General features: G+C 36.7%; 1 protein-coding gene across 2 annotated transcripts in view; it reads right to left on the reverse strand.

Moving 5' to 3' along the window:
* The window catches only part of Kiaa0825 (KIAA0825 ortholog), a 406,382-nt gene that overhangs the window by 300,747 nt on the left and 78,237 nt on the right, over nt 1-27,398 (reverse strand). Inside the window, exons 6-10 of one of the 2 annotated variants that reach the window (XM_075976414.1) lie at nt 18,067-18,228; nt 9,315-9,409; nt 3,987-4,214; nt 2,191-2,456; nt 673-823 (exon numbers count right to left, since the gene is read on the reverse strand). In XM_075976414.1, the coding sequence (XP_075832529.1) occupies nt 673-823; nt 2,191-2,456; nt 3,987-4,214; nt 9,315-9,409; nt 18,067-18,228 (902 nt within the window). Of the gene's footprint in view, nt 1-672; nt 824-2,190; nt 2,457-3,986; nt 4,215-9,314; nt 9,410-18,066; nt 18,229-27,398 lie in introns of those variants that run through there. The other variant, XM_075976415.1, reaches the window with a different exon arrangement.

A 27,398-nucleotide genomic window follows, 5' to 3' on the forward strand; every position in this document is an offset into this window, starting at 1 on the left:
TCTTTTTAAAGATATATACTTTGCCCTTGCATGGATTAGCTTCAAATATTATATGATCTATATACAATCTGTGGGATTGAGTGGGAAAAAGCTATTAAAGCCTGGTCATGAACAATTTTAATTGATTCTCAGTTTGGTTATATCGGGGGGATTATTTGGGCTTTAATTTGGTAGGTATTTAGGATTTCAAAACATGAGCTAAAATAGTAAAGCATAAAATGTTAAGATGGGTCTTAAAATGTACTCTTAAGAATGAGAAGTAAAAAATAAACATAAAAGTAAAGCTGTGTAATAACAACTATTTATTAAACAAGATGAAAGGACATGGTAGGAAAAGAGGCTAGGACACCTATAATGGGAGACTGAGCTTAGCCCTTGTTATCTGTGTTGTCATGGAATCTCATTATGCCCCAATTCACACAGTGCTATAATCCTGCAGCTCAAATCAAGTTATTTTTACTTTCAAGCAGAAGGAGAGCTCTGATGTCTAATTTATTTCAGGTTTCCAAAGACAGTGTTTTTCCAAAATACAAATCCAATATTTAAAAAATATTATCCTAACAGCCTTCGTGTTTTAGTAATATGGAGCTCATGTTTCCAATTAGCCGGAAAGCAGGTAGGCAGTAAAACATATTTGTGTAAAAAGGACAAATAGTAAACTTAACTTCACACCTCATAAAAAGCTTTGTAGTCGTCCCAGTGGTGGCTCTCAGCATCCTGTAAAATGCTTGTAGCACAAACTCTGACGCAGTAATCTGTAAGCTGAAACTGTAGAGTGTTGATGAATTCCTGATACCGCTGGACAGGCACCAGGAATATGGGTCTGTTCAGAGGGAATGATCAAAGAGACAGAGATTTAAGGCCTGTGCAGTAGGAGGTAACAACCTCCAGCACTACAAATGGTTTTCATTATTAGATATCAATCATTCATTTCCTCCCAAAGCTGAAGGCTGGATCCACATTCACTTTCCAAAAAGAAAAGTGGGTGGGGGGAGCTCGCCTTTGTTTTGCAAGTCCTTTGAAAACGTACATCTGCTGTTCTACAAATACGCACTTCACCTCAAGACAAACTGTATTGTCAATACATCATTCAAAACTAAAAGTCTTCTTTGTAAGCCTATTATTAGAGATCAGTGCATCATTTAGGAATTAGGTTATTATTATTGCTGAAGAGCAACACACACTTGTCAGAATCAACTTTTCTAAAGCTATCAAACATCCCATAAACACACTTTTTATTTTTTAAAAATTGTAATTTTGGAGATGTCAATTATCTCATAAACTGTTTTTAAATAGTCTACAGAAATGAAGTGATTTCTGGCATATTTTGTTTATAAATTCAAGTATGAATCACAACATCTGACTACTTATGAGAATTTTAAAAATAACATAATGGTATCTTACATTGAGCCAAATTTATTTCGCTTTTATCTTCAGCTATTTATATCACACTTCCTTATTTCATAGCTGAGAGACTATGCAGGCTGCATAAAGAATATAGCAGAGGCTCTTGGGCTGCACTGGACTTGCAAGTTCACAGGTTCCTTTCAAGGCCCCATGATAGGTTCTACAAAATTCAAGTGTAACCAGAAAGAACACTTGATAGTACCCATGGCGACTTTTATCTCCATACAAAAAACATGTTGTATTTTTAGACTACTAGTGCATGAGAATTAAGATTGGCAGATGCTTCTTCAAATATTATGGATAGTTTATTACTAAATAAATGTCCTGCAATATGTTTACACTAGGCACCAAAAGGGATTAAAATGCATTTATTCACTCTGGCAGCTCTGAACAGCCTGTTGGATTAGAAGCAGAAGCAAGAACTGAATATTTCACAAATGTTTATATGTGGGACAGAAGCAAGCTTAATTTCCCTTTTCTATGTGGTCAGTCTAATGTGACCTATGGAAGGGATGGGGCAAATTCTTGCCATAACAACATGCAGAGCATGGCTGCCCTCTTCTGTGCATGTCTTTAGTTGGGGTTGCCTTTGCTATTATCTACACATCAACTTTAATGTAACCCATGTTTGACCTTTTAAGCATTTCCTAATCAAGAAAGATAAAAATAATCCACCATATTATTATTTTCTCAATGATATATGTCAACATTTTAATTTTCTAACGTCTGAAGAGTGCATGTTTCCTTAAGCATGAACATAAACTTAATTTAAAAGATACTCACTTCTTAGTTGTCTCTCTCATCAGATTATCATACTGCATGAAACGCTGGGATAAATAGGCTGCTGTAGAGAGGAGAATGTGCAGGTTCTTCAGGGGTGCTCTGGAAGGCACCTCCCTGCCTCTTTCCTGCAGTCTTTCCAGGACAGCTGTTGCCACTTTACAGCAGCCCTCCACGAAGTTCCCTCTAATTTCCTGGAGAGAATCATCTCTGCATGCCAGCGCCAGAGGAAGCATTGTGTCCAGGTTTTCCATGATGTCAGAACAAAACTAGGGAGAAATAAATGTGGCGCTGAGTTATTTGTATTCTGACAGCACTGTGTAATTTATGTACAGAGGAGCCAAATTCCTAAATAATGAATTTGGCATCAAACATAAATATAATGACACAGCTTTATAACAATCAATTTCTCAGTTGTAGAAAGTTAAATGTTTCATGTCAAATAAGGAAATACCAAAATGATGTCTCTCTATATAACCTTCAAACCTTATGCTCACCAGACAGACATGAAAAAGTCATGAGCCAGCTTTATATGACAGTCCCTTTATGTGTAGTCAACATGACTCAAAATAATATGTATCCCTGATATTAATTTCACATTACTTTTGAACTTGCCCTAATTTGCAACTACTAAATTTCTATATACAAACATACTTCACTAAATCATACAAAGAATATTAGTTTGGCTTAAATAATCCACAAACAATAGAAACAATTTCATGTAGACTCATCGCTTGGGTAAATAGCCAGGATGTTTCAGAAGAGTTGTGTCTCTTTTCATTAGTTACTAACTGCTTTCTTTAATGGTAGAGGGGCTGATGGCACAGCCTGCTTCTACATCTGATTAGGCAAAAGAGTTCCCCAGGAAGGGTCTGCAGGCTCAGGTGGCAAAAGGAGAATGAAGTAGGGACTCTTAAGAACACCCATCACTGGCTGCTGTACTACTGTGTGATGATGTGGAGTATCATCACACAGTGGTGTGGATATGGAGTATCATCACATGGCAGGGTAGATGTAAGGTATCATCACACAGCGGGGTGGATATGGAGTATCATCACACAGCAGGGTGGGTGCGGAGTATCATCACACAGCGGGGTGGGTGCGGAGTTGTTGAAGGAGCAGCAGGCTGCGTTCCTGCCGCCAGCTCCTGGCCGCCTGGCTAGCTTATGTCCCGAAATAACAACACACAAATTGTATTCTTTTAAACACTGCTTGGCCCATTATATCTAGCCTCTTCTTGGCTAACTCTCGCACCTGGACTAGCCCATTTCTAATAATGCGTGTAGCACCCCAAGGTGCGCTTACCGGGAAGATTCTAGCCTATGTCCATCCTGGGTCGGAGCTTCATCGTGTCTGCCCGGGAGAGGGGAGCTAAGGCATATGAGCTCACTTCCTTGTCCTCCCATCATTCTGTTCTGTTTATTCTACCCACCTATGTTCTAACCTATCAGGGCAAAGCAGTTTCTTTATTAATTAACCAATGACCTTCCTCCATCATGGAGTATCTCTTAATGTCATTCTAGCTTTGTCAACACTGCCCATCTTATCGAGACCTTCTTTCGGGTTGCCTCAGAATAAAGGGGCAAATGTTAGCAAAAACAAACACGTCTATTTTGGTAGCTCTGGAGTATAGATACCAGAGAAGAAAATATGTCCGGATACCAGGTCCTTTCCAAGGAACACCACCAGTTGATCTGTAGGCTACTTTTACAACTCTTACATTGGCAAAAAGAAAGAATAAATAGAAGTAATGCCACATCTGCCAGCAGCAGTTTGAAGCAATCTCCTCTGATACTTGCCTTGGCAACTTTCTTTGGTTGTTCTTCCTCAGGAAATATGTGACCTTCTCGCCAAACTTTTGGGACATTTACAAGGTTCATAGTGTAGCTCACAGCTGAGGTTCTTTCCATTTGCTCCTGTTGGAGAACTTTCGTGGAAAAACCTTCAATGGCTGTTGATATGCAGTGTCCCATGGCAAGAGAGCTCTCTTTAAATACATTTCTCCAGTCAAACTCTAGTAATGCAGCCTGAAAAATATATGTATATAAGATCATATTCATATTAATTTTTACTTTCAGAACAAATAGCTTGATATAAAATTATTACTTTCATTCAATATGTTTAATACAAACCCTTTTGATATAGTCTAAAAGCCATCCTTAAAATATGAAGAATATCATACTGTGTGTGAAGCAACACACTTAAAACCTGAAGATATCACCCTGTGTGTGAAGCAATACACACAAATTTGCACACTCTTTCCACACAGCAACATCACAGCTGACGTCACTTTAATTCCTCAGTGCATTTAATCAAAAACCCTTTTCAAAACTTAATAATTTAAGAATTGTTCAATAAAACCATCTTTAACAAGAGCTGAAAGCTACAGTTACAACCTATCACATAAAACCTTTAAATCCAATACGTTTAATAAAGTCTAAATTAGATTTTTATAGTCTTTTTAAAGTTTACTGTTAACTAGAATTGCAATATAAGTTAGCATTTAATATTCAATCTTTGATTTCTCTTTTAATCTCAGGATTCCAGACAAGCTAAAAAGAGAAACAGCAATAAAATGAATTTCTCAGAGAAAACACACATTGCACCTTTCTGGTTTTAACTTGCTTAGAATTTCATTTAGTCTCTCCACCACAAAGTGGTAGGCTCTTTGTTTTGTTATAAAAAAATGAGGAAGTAAAGTGGTCTGCATTGCTTTGTATGTGGGAGGAGATCACGGGTGTCACAGTCATTCTTTGTCTGTAGTGGCTTCCCAGTAGATTTTCATTTTATATTCTATGCTCATAAGCAGCTCCTCTGGATAGCTTATCTTCTTTTGTTTTATTTTACATTTTAAGTTTTTTATCTTATATATTGTGATCATATTCTTTACTTCCTCTATCCTCCCAGATCGCCCACTTCTCTACCCATCCAACTCCTTGTGGTTTCTCTTTTAAAACAAAACGAAAATTGAATGTTATAATCTTGATGACCCAATTTGTTTCCATTACTGTGATAAAACACCATGACCAAATACAGCTTAGGGAGGAAAGGGTTTATTTGGCTCACACACAATAATCACAGTTGATCACTGAGGGAAGAATGCACAAGAACCTGCAGACAGCTACAAGCATGAAGCAGTGTTGCTCACTGACTTGCTCTCTGTGCCTGACTCAGCTTATTTTCTTATATAATCAATGACAAGGGGTGGCACTGCCCACAATGGCATGCTTTCCCCTACAACACTCATCAAGAGAGAAAATGCCTCTCAGATTCATCTACAGGTTAATCTGATGTAAGCAAACCTTCAGTTAACGTCCCTCTTCCTAGAATACCTTAGCTTGTGTCAAATTAACAAAAACTAATTGGCACACTTGGTTCAATTTTTTTAACTTTAGTCTTGCTCTAATATGGAAATTCACTTGCTGTGAATGTAGACGTCCCCGAGTTCCCTAATGTTCTCAAAAGTACTAAAACAATGAGTAGTAACACACTAAAGCTATGCTTAGAAATCAAGCTGTTTCAGCATATCTTGTCTGTAGTAACACGATACCTGCTCCAAATACCAAACACTATGGGATGAGGGCTAGAGAAAAGACTGTGCAGCTGAGTGTCGCAGAGGACTAGAGTTTATTCACAACACCCATATCAGGTGGCTCACAAGCTCCTTTAACTCCAATTCCAGTGAACCAGTGCCTTCCTTTCTGGCTTTCTCCAGTACCTGCAAACAGGTGCACGTACCATTCCCCTACCCATGTAAACACACAGTAAGTCTAATAAAAATCTTTTAAAAAGTAGACCCTAGACCCTAAGTCCCTGATCTATTTTTTGCTTTTCTTGATATCAGAGTTTTAAGCTAGAAAACTGAGTTTAACTGGATGGTTTCCATGTCCCTTTCAGTCTAAGACTGTGGCAATCAGGACTTTGAGATGGCTCAGTGGGGTAAGACAGGGGCAAATGAACTTGCTATGCAAACCTGATGACTATTTTTTTGAGGACAGATCTCACGGTAGAAGGAAAGAATAGATTACTGAACACTGTGCTTTGACTTTCACTGCTGTAACCTGGCACATAGGTATTTTCACTTGCACACACACACACACACACACACACACACACACACACACACACTAATGAATCAGGATAAACCTATGAATTATTAAGATTAGAATAATTAGGCTAACATGTTATACATTTATCTAACATCATATTTACACATTTTATACAACTATCAAAAATATTAAAGACGGTTTCTATACAGTTCATGAGTTTACAAATCTATTGTCAAAATAATAGCTCCTGTTTTTGATACTTAAAATGTAACTGAACTTTTCTATCTAAAGTTTATTTGATCCTATAGCAACATAGAGCTTAAACCCATCTCTCAATTATATTTGAGTACAATTAACCAATAACTTAATCTCCTTACTGATAAATGAAGATCAGGGATAAAACTCAGGTATCTGTTCTTTCCTTCCACCTGGAATGCAGGTATCAAACATAGGTCACTAGAGGTGGAAAAATTACAGCCTGTGGTATAACAGCAACTTCTATGGGACACATTAATGATAAATACGCTAAAGGAAACTACCTCTATAAAAATGGAAAACTATAAAGCCCTGATCTTTTTTTTTTTTGCTTATTTCTCTATTGGAGCACAAATATTCATTAAAGTCTTCCATTTATGCAAGGGACATATGTGGTGAATTGTTCCTGATTGCTATGGCTGCAGTCACTTTCCCTATCCCTGTCTAAGCTTTGCTCTCTGTCTGTACAGGGATTATATTTTCCTGTTATAACTGATATGTGACTGTAATATGCTGGCCATATGAATTCTGCTCAAAGAAGAAGAAACAAAGATATAAATCTACCCTTACAAAGAAAACTGCAAACCTCTATGTCCTAAAACTGTCTTCTAAAAGTCTATGTTTTCATGAAAGATTGCTTGTTTCTTTTCTTCCCATCTGATATTTGGTATCACACACATTCCAGTTAAAATAAAGAACATTTGTTAGTTAATCCAAGAAAACAAGAGAAAACTGAGTGGCTTTTCAGTGCACAACAGTCAGGAATTGCTGAATCTTATTTTCTATTACGTAATGCTAGATTCATGCCGAGTATGATTTTCTTCTTGCTGAAGCACTATGTATCCTTCTGAGTGCTCCTAACCATACCCTTTGCTTTCTAGGCTGAGAACTGTTATAAACTATACAGATGTTGGTCTTTTAAAATATTTACACAGTGTATTACTCAGCATTAACTGAGAAAGCAGAAGCCATGTACAAAATTTCAAGAGGAAAGTTTAATACAGGGAACTGATTACGCGTGTGACTTATGATTGCAGCGTCCCTTTGCAGCAGCGGTTTTCAAAGGATCATACTTACTCCCTCCCTCCCAGTTGTTTTCTGGTGAAACTAGTGAAATGTTAGAAGGTAGGACATAGTAAGCTATATAGGACATAGTAGCTCACTAAGGAAATACCCTTGGATTTTAATGGTTTAGGATGCTTCCTGTCCCACTGTCTGCTTCCTGTTTGCCACAATGATGTGACCAGCCACATCAGGCTCCTGCGACAGGGACCGAGCTGTTTCTACTGTCATACTTCTAGACCAGTTATAGGATGAAATCTGAAATCATAAAACAAATACATTCTTCTTCCCTTAAGTACCTTCTGTTGGGTGTTTTGTCGCAGTGATGCAAAAGTAACTTACAGAAACCTAGGTGACAGAAGACTGGTGAAGCCAAGCACAAACTATGAAACACAACACAGCAGCAAATCACAATCTCACCAAGACTAAAAAAGCAAACACGTCACTGTGCTTTGAGAAAGAGGCTAAGTCAAGGCACAGCTGCCATGAGGAACTATAGTCACATAAAGAATGTGGTGTAGCCACGAGCCACAGCAAGGCCACAGGCTCACAGAGGTAGGAGATAGGGAATCCCAATATTTCTCTGCAAATTCTGCCCTCCAATATTTCAGTATCTTTAATTATACAGACATTCCCATGATCTAGAAGGCAGGGGAGTCTGGCAACATGATTCTCTACAATACAGAACAGAGCAGAGGCATGGCAATGCACCCTGAACAGATAAACAAAGACATTTGTTTAGACCTTCATGCCTTTCCTCGGAAAAATCAGCATTTATCACTCTGTAACGGTTACCTACAGTTCACATTCTCAAAATACAGACCCTAAGCCAAGACGGGAACAAAAGTTTCTTCTTGATGTCTGTTTTTATATCATTCTCATGAACCGTACTGTGCAAGAGAACAATGAGACAACTTGATTTTTGTTAAAAACATTTTCAAATTGTTAGCTCGTGTTACTTGTACCAATTTATCGGTCTTCTTATGACATCTTTACATACTTATCCAAAGTACTTTGACCATATTCATTTTTATTCTCATATTTTCTTTCACCCCTCATCTCTAGCTGATCTTCCTTTACTCAAGTTTGACACCATTCTGCTTACAAGTCTTGACTTGTCTAATCTAGAATCCACATTTTGAGAAAAAACATCTGTTTTTCTGAGTCTTGCTTATTCACTTAATGTGATAATCTCTAGTTCCATACATACTGAATAAACAAACAAAGAACTGGTCAAACTGTCATATTCCTTCAGCCTATTTTCTTTGATTCCTTACATTTTCAACAGCCTTGTATCTATAATGCATCATGAAACTTTTTTCTTTATGAATGAATAAATCTATTGTGTGAATAAATCTATATTTTTTTCATTCATCCATGCTACTGACAAGTGCCTAGGGTGAGTCTATCACTTGACTATTGCAAATGGAGACATAGGAAAATAAATAAGTAGCTATATTGTGTGGTGATCTAAGGAGTGGCCCAGGAAAGTCATCCTTTTGCTTTTTGGAGGGAACACCACACTGATCTCCCTTGGGGATGCCGAGTTTCCATTCCCACGAACAGTACACACAGATTACTTCCCACTCTCATCAGCATCTGCTCTTCTGTTACTTGATGATAACTCCTCTGAATTTTTATCTAAAACTTCTGAGGGAAATTTCAATCAAGATTATTTGGAAACAAAGGGAAAACTCAAATATTTTGATACACAACAGACTTATGGAAATGCAACCATGTTATATGTGAATAAAGTCTCACCTCTTTAACTGGTAATAATGGCTCTGGAGGAACACTGACTTCATTTGCTATATGTTTCGCTCCCATGGCTTCCTTATCAGATTTTTTCTCTATTCCTGAGCAAAGAGAAGGAAATAAATACAAAAGCATTCATTTAAAAAGAACAAACTTGGGTTGGAGCACTTACTGCTCTTGTAGAAGATCCAGGACTGTTCCCGGTACTTCAGGAAGTTCAGAACTAAGTGTAACTCCAGTTTCAGGGACTCTGATGCCCTCTTCTGTCCTTTGCAGGGACTGCATGCACATGATGGACATTCATATACTCTGGCACGCACACATACATATTAGTGAATTAATCTTTTTTTCAAAATAACCAACTAGTCTAGAAGTGATTAATGTACTAATTACATAGAAAATCACATACACAGTAATTACACATAACTATATGTGTGTGTGTGTGTGTGTGTGTGTGTGTGTGTGTGTGTGTGTGTGTAATAGGGAATACAGTCAGTAAGATACAAGCTGGTGGCAGTATTGCAATTATGCAGGCATATACAAGGTAGAGACCCCTTTTAAATATACATCTTGATGAAATCTAAACAGCTTATAATTATATTCCTATCTGGCATACATGCATGTATAACCTGCGGAATAAAGATCCTTCCTCTATATTCATGTTGACAATACAGGATGACATATGAGTAAAAATTAATATTAACTTCCTTGTTAATTTCAAAAGTTCAATTTTGTCTGGTGTGGTGGTATAGGCTGAAAACACTTTGTGAGTGTGAAATCAGCCTGGGCTTCACAGAAGTCAGAGTTTAAGTACCACACTTAAAGCTGATGGGGTTACATAAAATACTAGCACTTTCTTAAAAGATGAGCCGGAGAAACAGCTCCATTTAGAAAGTGGATTGGGTACTTCATATTGATCCCCAGCACCCATATGCAACCAGAAGCCTGGAGCCCATGACTATAATCTCAGCACTGGGAGGCAGGCACAGAGTATCCTACGAGCTTTCTTGGCCAATTAGTGTAGCTCAATTGTAATGTTCCAGATTCAATGACTGTCGGAAAGAAATAATATGGTGACCCGGCAAGATGGCTGAGCAAGTAAAGACAATTGCATGATGATATGAGTTTGATTCCCATGACCTCAGTCATAGACAGAAAGACCTCCTAAAAGTTGTCTCTGATCTCCATACATGTGTTGTGGCATGTAAACATCCGTACACATACAGGCACACACAAGTAAACACAAATGTAAAATTTAAATAAGTTGGAGAGGAATTAAGAAAGACACCCAATGTTGGCTTGAAACCTCTACTCGTCCACAAAAACATGCACATGTACACACACACCAACATCATCAGCATCATCAACATCATCATCAAGAACAGAATGCATAGAAACATAACGGTATATCAGGAGAACAAATATGCTTTCAGTAATTATTAACAATGGTTAATTTGAAAAACAAAAACATTTGGACAGAAATGGACAGATATAATCACCAACTCTTAAAATGGAATTATTTTTGCTATTGTTAAGTTTTATAATAAAGGAAGTCTTTCCATGGTGCAAAATTTAGTAACTAAATACAAGAAATAAAAACTTTCCACTTTTCCATCAAGATTGCATTAACCAGAGTTTGATTAAATGAATCATGTATTGTATACCGTTTTGTTGCTTGGAGTTAGTATAGGATGATAAATTTCATAGTATAATCCCATTTTTATTTTTTTTACTAGACTTCAAGAAATTTTAAGAAACAGTTTCTCTATTGTTGGCAATTTTCTCAGTAGATATTTTAACCAATAAATTCATTTAGTAGATGGGTGCTGTTTTCCTCCTGAGTGATACTTTGAATTTAATTATGAATACATTCTAAGGAATAGAGTCCTCAGAAAGAAGTTTTATTCTAATGATAAAGTTACTTACAACATCTGTTCACTCTGAGTATGCTAAAGGAATGCCTACTTAGATAATAACACCTCCGCTCCTGTTTGGGTAAGTATCCCCCAAATGACCTGCAGGTTAAAGTCTTCTTCGTCCCTAGCTTCTGAAGCTATTAAGAAGTGGTCAATCAGTTAACAGATGGGTTGTAGCCCCCTTGAAGGGCGTATTGGATCTCTGCAAGAGCAGCAAATACTGAACCGTCTCTCTATGTTTAAAATCTTATGGTGATGTTGTATGTCTGTGCAACTGATAAACTGATACTGAAACATTACTTCATATACTTACAGTTTCCCATAGGATTTACTCTTTGTGTTAAATAATTCTATGGACACTGTCACGTACATAGTTCGTTTCTCTACCACTAATGTGTCCATATGGAATAGCTTCACTATTCTAAACTCCCCCTGCCGATATATAACCCATGTACCTATCCCTTTCCCCTTTTCCTGGCAATGTAAATATTTCAATGTTTCTATAGTTTTGTTTTTCTGTAACAATATATAGTTGGAATCTTATAGTATATAATTTTTTTTAGATGTAGCAATAAACAACCTTGGTTCCTCCGTATCATTCCATGGCTTGATCATCTTATTTTTATTGATGAATAATATTCCATTGTATTGATAGACCACAAATTGTTTATTGATTCACCTACTGAAAAACATCTTACTTGTTTCCAAATTCTGGTAATTATGAATAAAGCTGCTGTAAACATTCATATATAGGTTTTTGTAAGGATTTAAGTTTTCAACTCATTTGGATCAACACCTGGAAGTGCAATGACTAGACCATATGGTAAGACTATGTTGAGTTTTGGAAGATTGTGCCAAACTGATGGGCAAAGATGCTCTACCGTTTTACATTCCTAACAGCAATGAACAGAGTTACTTTTCTGCTACACGCTTGTCAGAAAGTAGTATTTTTAGCAATTTTTTAAAAGATTTTTGCCATCTAATAGGTGTACAGTAATATCTCATTTTAATTTGCATTCCCATGGTGACATACTATTTTTTGCATATTTTCCTATGCTTAGTCACCATCTGTCATGTTTAGTGAGCTGTCTACTCAGATATATTATGTAGTCTAAAATCAGGTTGCCTGTTGAATTTAAAAGGTTCTTTGTATATTTGGATATGAATCCATTATCATATATGTATTTTGCAGTTCTTATTTTTACTTTGTGTCTTTTCATCTTCTTTGTGAACTTGACTATTTATTTAACCATTCCACTTAATAAACTTATCTTTCACATACAGTAGTGCAATTGTAAGATACAGGCCAAGACAACTGTCCATAGCTCAAGAAAACTTGACATAATATCATGAAGTATGACACCATACAAATGAAGCAGAGAATGCTAAATGTTCATCAATGAATACACAACAATGGAAAACTCTTCATAATCTACAGCAAATATGAATATGATAAGTATAGAGGCTTAAGCAAGTTGCATATTTATAGGAGCTTTATATCTTGTATATGCCTGCATCATTTTAATACAATCAACATCTTACTGCATATATTCCCTATATATTCATATATTTCTATGTTTATGTAAATGCACCTACTGGGTACGTAGTTTTTCTACACAGTTATTTTAACCTGCCTGAAACTACATATGCTAATCACATCTAGAATGGTTGACACTTGTTTTGTAAAATTTATTTATTCTTTTGATGTGTATATGTATGTTTTAGATTTTATGTATGTGCACCATACACATGCACAGCCTGCTGAAGCCAGAAGAGGGCATTGGATTCCCTGGAACTGGAGTTACAAGCAGCTGTGAGCTGCTCAAAGTAGGTGCTGGGAACTGAATCTAGGTCTTCTGGAAGTAAGTGTTCTTAATGTCATCTCTTAGTCTTAGTCATCTTTTTTGTCCCAGTTGGTTATTTTAGGATTAATTATTATGAATTTGTTTCCTTCTCTTTTCTCTGGAAATGTTCCTGCATTTTCCTAACTATTCACTTTTAATAGGATGACAATCATTTATTATTTTAATATAGGAACAGGTGTAGATGTACTTGTTTCCAGAAAGTAGACAAGTAGAAAAAAGTTGCAGTTTCATCTTGACTGTATATCCCTTAGGTTTGTTCCAAAGTTTAATGGTATTCATATGTTCAAAGCCAATTTATCTGAATACTCTGCAGGAGCTCATGAAAGTAGCTAATTTTAAGAGATACTTACCCTTGAAGCATAATCTTTGCAGATCTCTTTCTGGAAGTAACTGTGTGACATTGCAGAGCTGGAGTTTAAGTCTTAGGGAAGAAGTTGACTACCTTCTAGTTAACATTTCACTCCTGAATATGTTATAGTTATTCAATAAACAAAATGCCCAGATGGTAGAAACCATCTGCTTATCTCCAGGACGAGTTAGACAAAGACAATATTCCTAAGCCATTTCTTGCTGGTTCATAACTCTAGAATGAGCGACTTTCAATTAATTATATTAATCTTTAAAATATAATACCCCCCAAATTAAAAGACTTTTAAGAAACTTATCTTTAAGTGTAAAAGTAAATGGAGTCATTTTTAGATAGGATTAATGACAATCAATACACGTTAATAAAATATTTCATGAATACAACATTGCAACATTTTTATATTTGTTTGCCATTCAATTGGCCAATTTCAAAACTTAACAAAATAAAATTCTACGAGTCCATTGAACAACTGGGGAATTACTGTATATATTTAAAATAGATTGAAAATTCTGTACACACTTTATTATCTACTTTTGGCTCTACTTTGAAAGATAATTATTCGCACGAAACCAACAGTGAGTTCTCTAAGTATATGCCTAGATTAAGAACCTCAGAAGAGCACTCAGGGTCACAAGAGTGCCAGCTGCTCAACAGCTTCCCCTACAGAGTTCTCTGTGGTTCATTTTACACTTCTGGCTATTTTGCACACTGCCACTTTGCTCTCTTTCACAGGACTGGAGGTTGGCAGTACTTCCCTGTGACATCCACTTTCACACCCAAATTGGTCTTCATAGGCTCCCATTGTGCGCACTTCAAGGCAACTCGCCTTGTTGGCAGCTCTGAGTGGGAAGCGCAAGTCTTTCTTTTCTTCACTGCTCTTCTCTGGCTCACAAGCAACCTCCCACCAAAAGCTGAATCTGTAGAAGAGACTACATCCAAGAGATAATACCATAACAAAGTATGAAGAGAAGCCCAGGTGGCCACCTTGCAAATTTCCAATGTGGAAGCCTTCGACCTCTCTGCCCAAGAAACAGCTAAAGTCCTAGAGTAATGAGCTTTAGAAGCCCTAGGAGCCTCTTTACCTTAACTACATACGCCTCCCTAATACAATCCCCTAACCATCTAGCTAAGGAACTCTTAGAAGCCATTTGACCCCTCTTAAGACCCCCTAAGAGTACAAACAATCTTTCAGAAGATCTGAAATCTTTGATTCTTCTGAGACAAACCCTAAGTGTTCTTCTTACATCCAATTGAAGCGGCCATTGCGCTTTGTCGTTGCTGGTGCTAAAGAGAAACGAGGGCCAAGAAACCTCCTGGTTTAGATAAATCTCAGATGCCACCTTTGGAAAAATTGAGGAACTGCCCGAGAACTACTTTATTCTGAAGGAGCATCATAAATGACCCCCCCCCCAAATCAAACCTAAAGCAAGCACGTAAAAATACCATCACACAAAAGAGACACAGGACGGCATCTGTACAGTCAATCACTTTCTCAACAACGAAATCAGAAAACCATCAAATCTGACCAAACAAAACAAATAGTAGAACTACTAAATTTTCTTTCTCATAAAAGATTTATCCTGTCTCTATCAATTCTCTTGTTCACATTCTGATTCCCAAGAGTAAACATTAAAATAGGAAGTTAAATGTGTGATTAATTATCTTTTTACATCCTGTATGCGATGTTAAGCATCTGGATATTTTTAAAACATCCCGAAAATGGGGGGGGGGGACTTCATTTTTTTATATTGTTTGGATTATATAGTCACATGAGGCCACTTTTATCAGGCTAACAAAACATGCTCCAACGAAAACCAGGACCCAGGAAGCCACCTGGCTTGCTCTCTTTCCCTCCATTCTCTTCCAGAAAGAGTTTCTAGCAAAACCATACAAATAAGTACCTTTTGCTTTCTATAGTAATTCATCTTAGGTATCTTTTCCCTCCTAATTCAAAAGCCAACGTTTTTGAAAAGAACTGATTAACACTGACACACTCAAAGAAACATAAGTCGTCCCCCCCCCCCCAACAATTTCCTTTCAGATAATTCTTTACAGTCATTTATATAAAGTTGTGTAGGATTGAAGCAATCTTGGTTGTCTTACACAAAACAAAAACAAGACCAAACCCAAACCCATGAATTTCAACTTCAAAGAAAGCATATATCACAAGGGCCTGTGGAATGGCTCCAAGTGGGGGTGTTTGCTGCCAAGCCTGACAACCTGGGTTGAATTCGTGGAACCCACATGGTGGGAAGAGAGAACCAATCCTGCAAGTTGTTTTCCTCCTTACACACACACACACACACACACACACACACACACACACGTGCATAAACTTTTTGGCTTATTTTTAACAACAATTCTAAATCATCAATATGAAGTGAACCTAGAGTGAATTAGAGAAATTTTAACACATTAACCTCATTTATCCATTGAACAAATCTGTATTAAATATATTCTGACAGCACATATTATTTTAAATGTTAGGGAATTATTAAAAATGTTGTTAGAGCACAAAAATATTTTGAAAAATTAAAGAATACAAATAGCCAAAAAGAGATGTTTTACTAATAAGACATTACTCAAAAATTACTCTTAAATATTGAATTTGATAACCCACAAATATGGGTTAACAGCAACTGTAAATTATGATGTGATTATAGAGATTTTTTGACTTCACATAATAATTGCAATGCCTGCTCTTGGGTGTGAAGTGTCTGCGAGCCTCATCAAGGCTCAATCCTAATCTAATACAGTGGAATATGCCTTTCTTTTTCCCCTAAAATCAGCAGCTAAAATCTTTTCTTCAGATTTTGCCTATTTCAGTTTTATGTCCTTACAACATTCCTCTAACAATATTAGTCATGTTGCACTTAAGAACAAAGCTCTCACATAACTGATACATTCTGTCAAAGGCTGTACTAGGATGAAAACAAGATGATGGACAGAGACCTTGATGACATGGAATTCAGGGTATTTTTGTTTTTTTTTTTCATCTAAAGAGAACTGAACATAGAAAAGTGAGAACACATTATCTTGGCTGGTCATGATGGATGAGCACCAGTAGCTAATATCAATTCTGTGAGGCTTAACATAGCACCAAAAATTTGGAAGTCTTAGGGTTTAAAATTCTCTGAGCTCAGATCAACTCCATTTAGACAAGCAATTAAAGCTTTCATTATCTCTTAATGTAGTCAACAGTTCCTGTTTGGTTTTTGCTTAAAGCATTTTTCTGTCTTACATTCTTGCTAGCATCAGAAATCTGTACTCCACCCTTGTTTTGTCTAATGAGCGGAAATTCGGTACAGTGATGGCTACAGGTTGGCTATAATTGGAGTATGCCCCACAAGAGCTCAGATGTTAGAAGCTTAGTCTTCCAGATGGTAGTAAAAGAATGGAGGGCACTGAAGAGGGAGAATGCAATGGGTGGGTACTGGCAGCCCCGCCCTTGGGAGGGTGCTCACCTGAGTCAGCATACATTTTTGGACTTTCTCCAAAACTGTGAGGTAAATAAGCCCCATTCCTTTCTAAATTATCCAGGCTCAGAAACTTTGTTACAGTAATAGAAAATGAGCAAATACAACTATCTGTATTACTTACTTTAGAATAGTGCTACCTAAAGTTAACCTGAAAGACAGAAAATTGCTTACCTGTGCTAAACATAAAAGAAATTTCAACCCCAGCCACTATCTTTTCTAATACACAAGTCAAAGTAAATAAAAAAGTACAGAACTATGTATTCAAGCAGAAGCTAAAGATTTATTGTTCTTAGATATGGGGTTTGCATGTTAAAAAAATTTAGTTAATTCCTGCTTCCCTCAATTTGTTTTGAAGATGTAGCCACTTTCTCAGCACGCCACACATGGTCATATGTGAAAGAGAACTGTGGCTGTCATGGTGAAGAAAAGGTATACATGAGACAACAAAGAGTGTGTCTTGGCCATATCCTTTGACTGCTACCCATATTGTCAGAAACATTATTTCAACCTACACAGTAAAGTATTTTTCAAAGAGATTTTGTTTCAATTAAATTAGAATAATACATTACAAAATTAAATAACTCACAGTGTAATAAATCACATCTGGTAATCATAACTTTTAAAAATCTTATGCATGACCTAGTATGCTAAGTTATTTAATTTTCACAACTCCACTTTTGATATTGGAATCTGAAGTATTGGGGCCTACAAAGAGAGAACTTGGTGTATTCCTACAAGTCTACTGGGAAGCTGAGAGAGAGAGCTCTGGCCTAAGGAGACTCGGACAGCTGCTGGAGGAGGGCACCTGGCTTCTGTGGCAAGAGCACAGGTGCTCGGCCACCCAGTCTGTTCAGTCTCTCAACAGGCCAGCCTGTGGTTCTTCCCAGGGAAAAAGATACAATACTAGCCAAGGGCAATTATCCAAACAAACTTAGGAAGTTTTTGCCCATCAGAATTAAGGACGCTCAAAGTGCAAACAATAAAAAAAAAAAACCCACACTATGTGTCATGCTGAATATTAATGCAAACAACTTCATCATGTACTTCTTTCAAATAATGGTACAGATTAAAAGTGGCAGGGAGCATTCAGAGAAAAATTGTCTATGCATGACTAACTAAAGAGCACAGTACCTGGAGCATTCCTGGGCATCTCAAGCAATAAAAATGACTCTTCAAACAGTTCCTGAATGCTTTTTTCCAGCTTCAAAGCGGATTCTGTCAGCTGTGACAGGAATCTGAGTTCGTGTAAGGACGAAGGAGAGTGTCTTCGATCCTGTGGGCACGCAGAGCTGACTGTGAAGAAAAGATAGACACTGTTATACATTTTACTGATTTCTTTGGAAAGTTCTAGAACAATCGATTTGATCATATATACCATAAATTTGACAAGAGCTTCAAAATTTAGGCAAGCTTGTTCATCATGAGACACATATAAAAACTTTCTAGGGGAATAATTTCTTCCACGAAGTTATAGATAAATATCATCTGTGATGCAATTATGACAAATAACTAGCTTGCAAGTTGTTATAAAATAGATAACTTATACAACTGTATTTTTAAGTCTATCATAATTTGACTCTGATTATGAGGAAACATCAGACAAACTCAAATTAAGGGACATTCTCCAAAATAAATTAGCAGTACCTTTCAAAACTATTTGTGCCAGAAAACCAAGCTTCAAAAATATTACAGTGTAGAAGCATACAAAAGACATAATAACTGAAGCCATTATTAGATTCACCGCTAAAAATATGTGAAATCCATTACTCTTTCACAAGCTTCTTATTTCTTGGTTTAAATATTGAACTGTAGTTATGAAAAAGATTCTTTTGATTTGAGATATGTTCTACAGAATATAAGAACAAAAGTCTACCACATAGTCTTAATTAAAAGAAGAGTTTTGAGGAAAAAAATTAGAAAGAGAAGGGGGAGAGGTAGAAAGCTAAGTGAAGAACCACAAAATGTAAATGTGTAGTAAAATAATAATACTCATGCATTTAAGGAATGTGGATGTTAAGGAAATCAGTAATTTTCCCTGGTATTCTGATATAGATTTTCCTCTGTATGCTGTGAATATGTTTTATTACCATTGGTTAATACAAAAGCTGCTTTGGCCTATGGATAGGCAAAATAGAGCTAGGCAGGAAAACTAACCTGAATGCAGTGAGAAAGAAGGAAGAGTCAGGCAGATGTGAGGTAACAAACCACGAGACTCGTGGTAGAATATAAAATGATAGAAATGGGTTAATTTAGGACATAAGAGCTAGCTAGGAATACACCTGAGCTGTTGACCAAACAGTGTTGTAATTAATATAGTCTCTGTGTGGTTATTTGGGTTTGGGTAGCTGGGAAACAAAACCACAGTCTCCATTTACAATATTCAGACAGCTTTATAAATCTGAAATTTAAAATATAAAAGAAAACATCTAAAGAACAGATATAACTTCTCAAATTGTCTGTATTTTATTTCTATATCATTAAAAAGAATCAAATTAATGTGGCAAATGGGTACAAACTATATAATAACTACATAATCCATGAAGCTATGTTAAAAATTCCCTCTTATCTGAATAATTGGCGTATACATTTTATGCAGGAAAATACAACTTATACAAAGACTGATGTTTTTCCTCACAATTATACTACTAGTCAAATTACTCTTCCATTTAATTACCACAGAAGACAGGAAATGTTTAGGAGTACAAAGAGTAGTTTCCTTACTAGGTCCCTTTAATTCCAATTTGTTGCTTCTATATTAGAAATGTATGACCAGATGGTATTTCTGACTATATATTCAAGTATATAAAGAATTTTTCTTTTATTAATCCCATTTCTTGAAACATATTTAAAAAGTTTAATTGTAATTAGAAAATTCACAATCTTACTCTAACAAGAATCTGGTGATGGGAGCAGAAAACATGAAGGGTGGTAATCAGGAACTGAAGGGGCTGATGAATCCACATAGAGACAGATGTTCTCATCGCATAGACATAGAAGGAAGACTTCAGAAACACAGCTTTACAGGTAATCTATTTCCCTTCAGTTAAAAAGCTCAGACACTGGCATCAAACTTAAATCCACAGAACATAGTCTTTAAGCAAGGGCTAACCAAAACTATCATTTTAGCTTTGCAGGTAATCTGAGAAATCTATCTACAAATTACAACTATGGAATAATATCTACCTCTAAAAAGTAAAAACACCTAAAACTTCTTACAAAATTCTATACTCATCCCCACATTAAACATCATCCCACATTTAAAAAGTTCCTAAGTAGCTTATTTTCTACCCGTGATTCTTCTAGAAAGATGCACAAGTACATAAAATGTATGAGCAGCATACATAACAAAAATTCCAAAAAAGTTATGTTATGTTCGAAAATTGGAAAAGAAAAGAGGAATATAGCATGTCCCTTCTAGTTGTTGACCAGTTCCTTATCAGGCTGTTTGGAGTGTGTGTGTGTGTGTGTGTGTGTGTGTTTATGCATTTGTGTCAACCTTAGGTGGCCTGAGGAGTGGTTTACCTTTAGTAATAGAGTCTCTCACAGGGAACTAGGGCTCCTACTTTCACAGGGACCTGGGCTTGTAGTTTAGGCTGGATGTTCCACTATCTTAAATATGACCAGAGCTTTCTTTTAAGCTTCACATATGCAAATAAGGGGTCAATAACCTTGTAAAGTCCCAAGCTCCTTTTAGACTTCATATATTTTAAAATCAACTTCCAAATCCTTTCTAATGCTTCATTAGGCAAGGCTACTCAATAGTGTGATTTAGAATTAAACATAGTTAGAGCCTTTGTCTGGCTCAAATTTAAGATAAAGGTATTATAAATGTTTATAGAATAAGGAAAGATTCACCTTAAGAAACATGTGCAAGAGCTGGAACCCTATAACTTAAATGCAACTTGTCTAAAATCATGTAGTGGATTCTCCATGAAGAGGATTTACTTTCTCAACCAGGAGTTAACAAGAACCTTGTAGACAGACAACAATATTTAAGGCAAGTCCATTTCAATTCAATGATTCTTTATAACTTATTAAAGAGGGCCAAATGATATATATGACCTAAATCTAATATTTTTTCCAAAGAAGCAATGATTACTGAGGAGATCATTAATTAGTAGTCCTTATTTCCTACCATTCTTAGATCAGAATTCTCCCAATGGGCATTGTGAGGGTTTGTCAAAGGCCAATTAAAACAAAGTTAAACACAATGTATGGAATTCCATTTCCCCAAACTTCCTTATTTTTTTATTTTCTCCACACTTTTTCACAGGACCTGAGTCCTAATCACCATACTTTACATCAGGAATTTCATCACTGTGCCTCCTAGACTTCCCCCCATTACCCAGATCAGGACAGGATGTCATAAAGCAGAAATTCCTTTTATATTGCTCATTATTATTCTCGACCTCTCTTCTTTCAGTGCTATTTGTCTATTCTTCTTCAAATCATCTGCTCAGAAAACTTCATTTACATAGAACAAGGTGTCAACCTTCCCAAAATAAGCCAACTTAGAGTTTGTTTATTTATTAAACAAGGGGCTTATTTAATTATTTATTAAATCACAATGAAACTCTCTTACTTTCAGTGACGTTTAGGCATGCATGATTACACACAAGGAACTACATTTGACCTACTCTGCCAACCATTGCTGTTTGAATTTATAATCATTGTTTATGTGATGAGCTTGGATATGATATAATGAGAAAAAAATGGTTCTAACTAAAATATCAATATGACAAGGTAAAAATAAATTGTTTTACTTAGAGTAAGACTTTATCATCACGGAGCAGTGATTGCAAATGATAATAAGGGTTTGATGGCAATTCTTTCTCTAGTATTTTAATAATTTCTTTCTTAAAATGCACAATAAAATCCTGTACTTTACTTTTATTTTAACTCATATTATTTACTTTTATAATGAAATGGAAACTTTTAAAACTGAATATTTCTCAAACATTTTTGGCTAGGGAACGCCAGCTGATTCATCAACAGATCACATTTGAGATTTTTGAGGAAAGGGGTCATTGGGAATCACCTCTGTGATGACTTGAATGTGTCTACCGGGTGGCATTTCCTCCACTGTAGAGCCTGGCCTGATTTCCATAGCACTCTCTTCTGCTTGCAAAATCATGTGAGGATCATATCTGGATCTGAACGAAAGGAACAGTCCAGGATCCTACTGAGCATGCACAGTGAGTGTGGGGAGGTGAACCACCAGGATTGCAAATAGCTATGTGAGAATAACCGTAATCCCAATAATGATTTTTAAAAGAACAATTAAATAAGTGTCATTTGCTGGGGTAGGTGATACAAGTCTATGAATCCTTGAACTCTAGAGATGTTGGCAAAAGGGTTGTGAATTCAAATGTTAATATGTGCAGCATATCAAGGCCCTGTCTAAACACAACAAACAAGTGGAATCTGCCGTGCTGGAAAATTACTCTGTAGCTTAAACTACAGGTAGGGTATGACCTCAAAAGGCAACTAAAAATGTGACATTGTGTAAAAACACAAATAGCTTTTGTACTTTGTCCATGCTCAATTTTTTAAAATTAATTTTTAGATTAGTATACAAAGTAACAGATTTCATCATAGTGTCTCATTTTGTTTCCCTCCTTCACTGTGGCCATTTGTTTGGGAGCAGCAGGGAAGAGGGATAGATAAGAACAGAGTGCACGCTTGCGCACGTGTGCTCACACACACACACACACACACACACACACACACACACACACAACTATGAAAAGGTCATGTTACGAACCAAAGAATCATCATAAGAAATCTATTTCTTCCCTTTTATGCTATTCTGAAAAAAAAACAGGGTACAGGTGGAGGAAATTTTAAAGGGGACATCTCATGCGATTGCCATGAGCAAAAGAAACTTTGTTAGACAAATAAACAGTAGGAGCTTATTTCTTATGAGTGGGTATGCATGTATGTGTGCATATGTCTATGTGTATGTTCATGTTTAAGAGTTTGCAGCTGTGGGTATGTGTGCATTTTCATGTGTGTGCAGATGTGCATGAATGTGAAGTCCATAGTAAAATCAGCCACAGGAATATTGCTTACCTTCTTTGAGACAGTCATTTTGGTCTGCAGTGCACCAGTTAGGCCAGGCTAGCTGGCTAGCAAGTCCACAGGGTTCTTCCTGTTTCTGCCTCCCCAGAGTGGGATTTTAAACCTATGCTGCCACAATTGGCATCCATCCTGTCTGATGAAACTGTAGTTCGCATGCTTGTGAGCAACTGCACAGATAAAGCATCTCTCTCTCTTTCTCTCTGACTTTTGATAGAAGTTATTCAGAGACATTCTCAGAAAGAAAAATTCCGAGGCCAGAAACCATCAAGTGTTTTCATTTCTGCTTCAAGACCAGCACAATCACTTATACGGATTTGAAACGAAAAAGAAACTGTTTTTTAAAAAAAAAGACGAGAGAGATGAGGTGTTACATGAACAAGAGGGGTCAAGAGCATGGCTTGGAAATCCACAGGCAACTGACCCAAAGTCAGTTAGGTCCTCTGTATGTGGGAGACACTTGTGTAGCCTGAACGGTTTGTGGGACCCCTGGCAGTGGGACCAGGATCTATCCCTGGTGCATAAGATGGCTTTTTGAGCCCATTCCAGATGGTGGGATGTCTTGCTTAGCCTTGATGCAGTGGGGAGGGTCTTGGTCCTGTCTCACCTGACTATGCCAGGCTTTGAATATGCCAGGCTTTGTTGATTCCCCATGGGAGACCATACCCTTTCTGAGGAGTGGATGAGGGGTGATTTTGGGGGAGTTGTGGGAGAAGAGGGAGGAGGAAGAGGAGGAGGAACTGTGGTTGATATGTAAAATAAGCAAAAATTAAAAAAAATGTATAAAATTGAAAAAAAGAATGATATCTCAATAATCATAGATATAGCTGGATTTGATTGAAAACAAATAAAGTCATTTTTCAAAACAATAAATATTTAAGTTTGTAAATAAAGAAAAACTATTGTACTCTATAGGAATTACAGTATTCTATTTGACAAAGCTATCTAAAAATCAACATCTAAAAAGTAATTATGTGCAAAAGAACATAAAAGAAATGGAATAGAAATCTGGAGGGTATAGTCCTACAATTTATTCTAAAATATAATTTTGTATGGTTAAAATTTTCAATTATTCTTTGCTAATTGTTTTCTAAAAATAACTGATTATTTAAAACATAAGGTATTCCAAATTTCACCCAAAAATTAAATGTGTGTTTATGCATAAATAAAATATATATTTTATGTAAATGTATCTATAGATGTATTAGTAATAAAGAATGTAGATTATAAACCACATGTTTTAAAACACTTTTGCTTACTGTCTAGTAGACAACATATTAATCCCATTGTCTTCTAGTAAAATGTAGGACACTGGAAGCTGATCTAGAGAAATATTAGGGCTCCTCACATTGATCTGCAACAAGCAGCCTTTGAAAAAACTATCAAACTCCAGCTAAATCAGATGAAACCATAGAAATACAGGCAGCGGCTGAAAGCACATATTATTTTCCAAAACCATTAGCAACAGAATTCTTGTTCATAATAGCATTAAGATACTGGAGGAAAATGAGAAGCTGCACGATCAGATAATCTGAAGCTGGTGAATCAGTATAATAGGATGAAAGGCACACATTTCAGTTTTCCCAAGAATGAACATTAGTCACCCTGTTATTGCCTGTAAATGGACCGACCCATTTTCAGTGAGAAGAAATTCTCAGTCCAGCAGACAAGTGATGTAAAAGAGGTGACACACAAATGCTACTGAGAGGCTTATTATTCCGGATGGTTCATGACAATCCAAATGGAATGGATTTGTTCCAGTAAAGAAAACTTTAAAACAGTATTATAATAATATGAAGCCAGCAGTGGCTGTACAGGGACAGATAATGAACAGTACTTTCCCCAGTACTCAAGTTACCTCCTGAGAGCAGGGGGAACTTGGAACCCACTAAGTAGATACCAGAGGTCCAAAGGACCACTGGGCCCCCTTCAAAGCTTGAGAAGCGGAATGAAAACATCACTGCCCAGAGTTTGAGAAGAACTTTCTCTGTCGTGTAAGTAGGTGGAAATATCATCAAGGACCTGTAGGCAGTGCTGTTTACTCATGCAAACAAGAAAGCCCTTAGTCCCTGGCTTCCCTTCCATTTTATTACAAGACCCATTGTTATGACCAGTAAGGCTCCTTGAAGTACAGGAGGAAGCCCTGACAAGGCTAACATGTGGAGTCTGAGTTCAAAGCCAGGAGGGATCTCCTGCTAACTGCGTGACATTAGAAGAGTTATTTAGCCTCTTTGTGGCTCAGTAGCTCATGAGGTCTATCTGAGTAGTCACAGTAGAACTGTACATGAAGGCAGGAAGTCTGTAGACTTTAGATATTATTGTCACCTACTCTGAAAAGCCTGCATTCACACCAAAGCAGACAGGTTCCAGTGCTCTACACATCTGCTAACCTCACGCACATTTTCATTTAAACACTTGTCATGACACACTGTATTTCTTCACTTGAGAGATATTTCTTACAACCCTAATCTACTTATAGACAGAACCCTTTTTGTCTTCACAAGTATGTTCCTATTATCTTTCACTCTCTACACAAATGAATGATTTAAAAATGACACTAGTGACTGTCAAAGACAAAATGAATTATTTTAACTCATCTGAGGATATTTGAAATGTCAAAAGGAATCGTTATTTTACAATAACTTACAACTAGATATAGTACATAGAAGAGTGTGTGCACATGTTTATCTTTCTTCTTGTTGTTGCAATTTGGTTGGTTGGTAGAGTCTTTGAAAAAAGTTCTCATCATATAGCCCTGGCATTTTCTGAAACTCACTATGTAGGCCAGCCTGCCCTCAAACTCACAGAGATCTGCCTGTCTTTGGCTCTCCAGTCCTGTGATAAAGTTATGCTGCTTGGGTTGACAATATTTCCCCAAGAGCCATAGATTAGCTATCAAACCAGTACCAGACATAGAAACCTAACTCCTAACTGCTTTTTAACTATTTCTCCTTACAAACACAGGCCCATGTAGCTTTCATGCTTCATCCAAGAAGCTCCTAGCCACAGAAGATATAGACTATTACAGAAACCACAACTGCACAAAAAGCTGATAACAACTGAATGTGCAGTCCTCGGTCACCATGGAGACACCAAAACACAACTTCTGCACTCAAGACTCGGGTCACATCACTGAAGAGTGGACAGGAGGATTGCGAGGGCCAGAGTACCCGACCTAGAAATGACACAGATGAAGTGCTTCATCCATGATACCTCAACAACATGGCTGCCTAGAAAGCCCTGAAGAGTGACAACACGGATAGACATGCAGTGAGGGAGAGGGAACCCTCACAGGGCTCTACCCAAGACAAATAAACACAGCAAGGAACAGAGCTGAGAACAGGACAGTCAGTCTTCCCGAGAGATGCGATCCTTAATTGATTATCCAATTCCAAGCGCTTAGTCTTGAAATCATAGACATATACACAACACTGACCAGACTCAGCAGGTTGTATTTATAGATTCATGTCTATATATGTATTATGTATGTGTATAAAATAATAAATAAAAGAAAAGGTCATGGATTTTACAGAGAGTAAGTGAGGGAGGGACATGGAAGATGCTGAAGGAAGGAGAGGGAAAGGATAAATTATGTAATTAAATTTTAATCTTTGAAGAAATTATATTAAAAAATTTCAAGTTAAAGAAATTTTGCTTTTCCATTATAACTATGTCCCTTTAACAAAATATTAGTATCTTATTAATGTAAAATCATATTGACAAAATCTTTAATAGTCATATTCTATTCATAAAATTTCTATATACTAATTTTTAAATTAATTGCTATGTCCCAATCTTATATCAGTTTGTATCATATTTCATGTAGAAAAAAACAGTTTTTTAAGGTAGGTTTCTCTCTGTAGCCTTGGCTGTCCTGAAACTGGCTCTGTTAATCAGGCTGGCCTCAAACTCACAGAAATCAGCTTCCCTATTGTCCAGAGTGCTGGGATTAGAGGTGTGAGCCACCATGCCTGGCTGCCGTGTAGGAATTTCAACAGGAAAAATTGGAAAGAAATAATTATAAACAGTGCATTACATTTCACTGTGAATATTTAAGCATTGCCATTAAAATTACGGTTATCATCCTCAAGGAAAGTATCCATAACATTGAGTGATGGTGCCATCCCATCCCAACCCCACATCTTCCTCTGCAGCTCTACTGTGCCAAAGCTTTACAATACTCCTTTATTTGTTTATGATTGTGTGTGTTCATCATCCTTCTAGACTACAATATAAGTCTAAATAGTTGTACATCTACGTCCATAGAAAAAGTGCTGGGTAGATAATTCTAAGAAATATCCAAATGAGCTATTGATCACTTGATTTGGGTTTCTTGACTTGATTTGTCTGGGTTTTCACAAATTCCCACTATGGAAACTTGGCAG

The sequence above is a fragment of the Microtus pennsylvanicus genome, chromosome 6, assembly GCF_037038515.1.
Source record: "Microtus pennsylvanicus isolate mMicPen1 chromosome 6, mMicPen1.hap1, whole genome shotgun sequence".
Lineage (NCBI taxonomy): Eukaryota > Metazoa > Chordata > Mammalia > Rodentia > Cricetidae > Microtus > Microtus pennsylvanicus.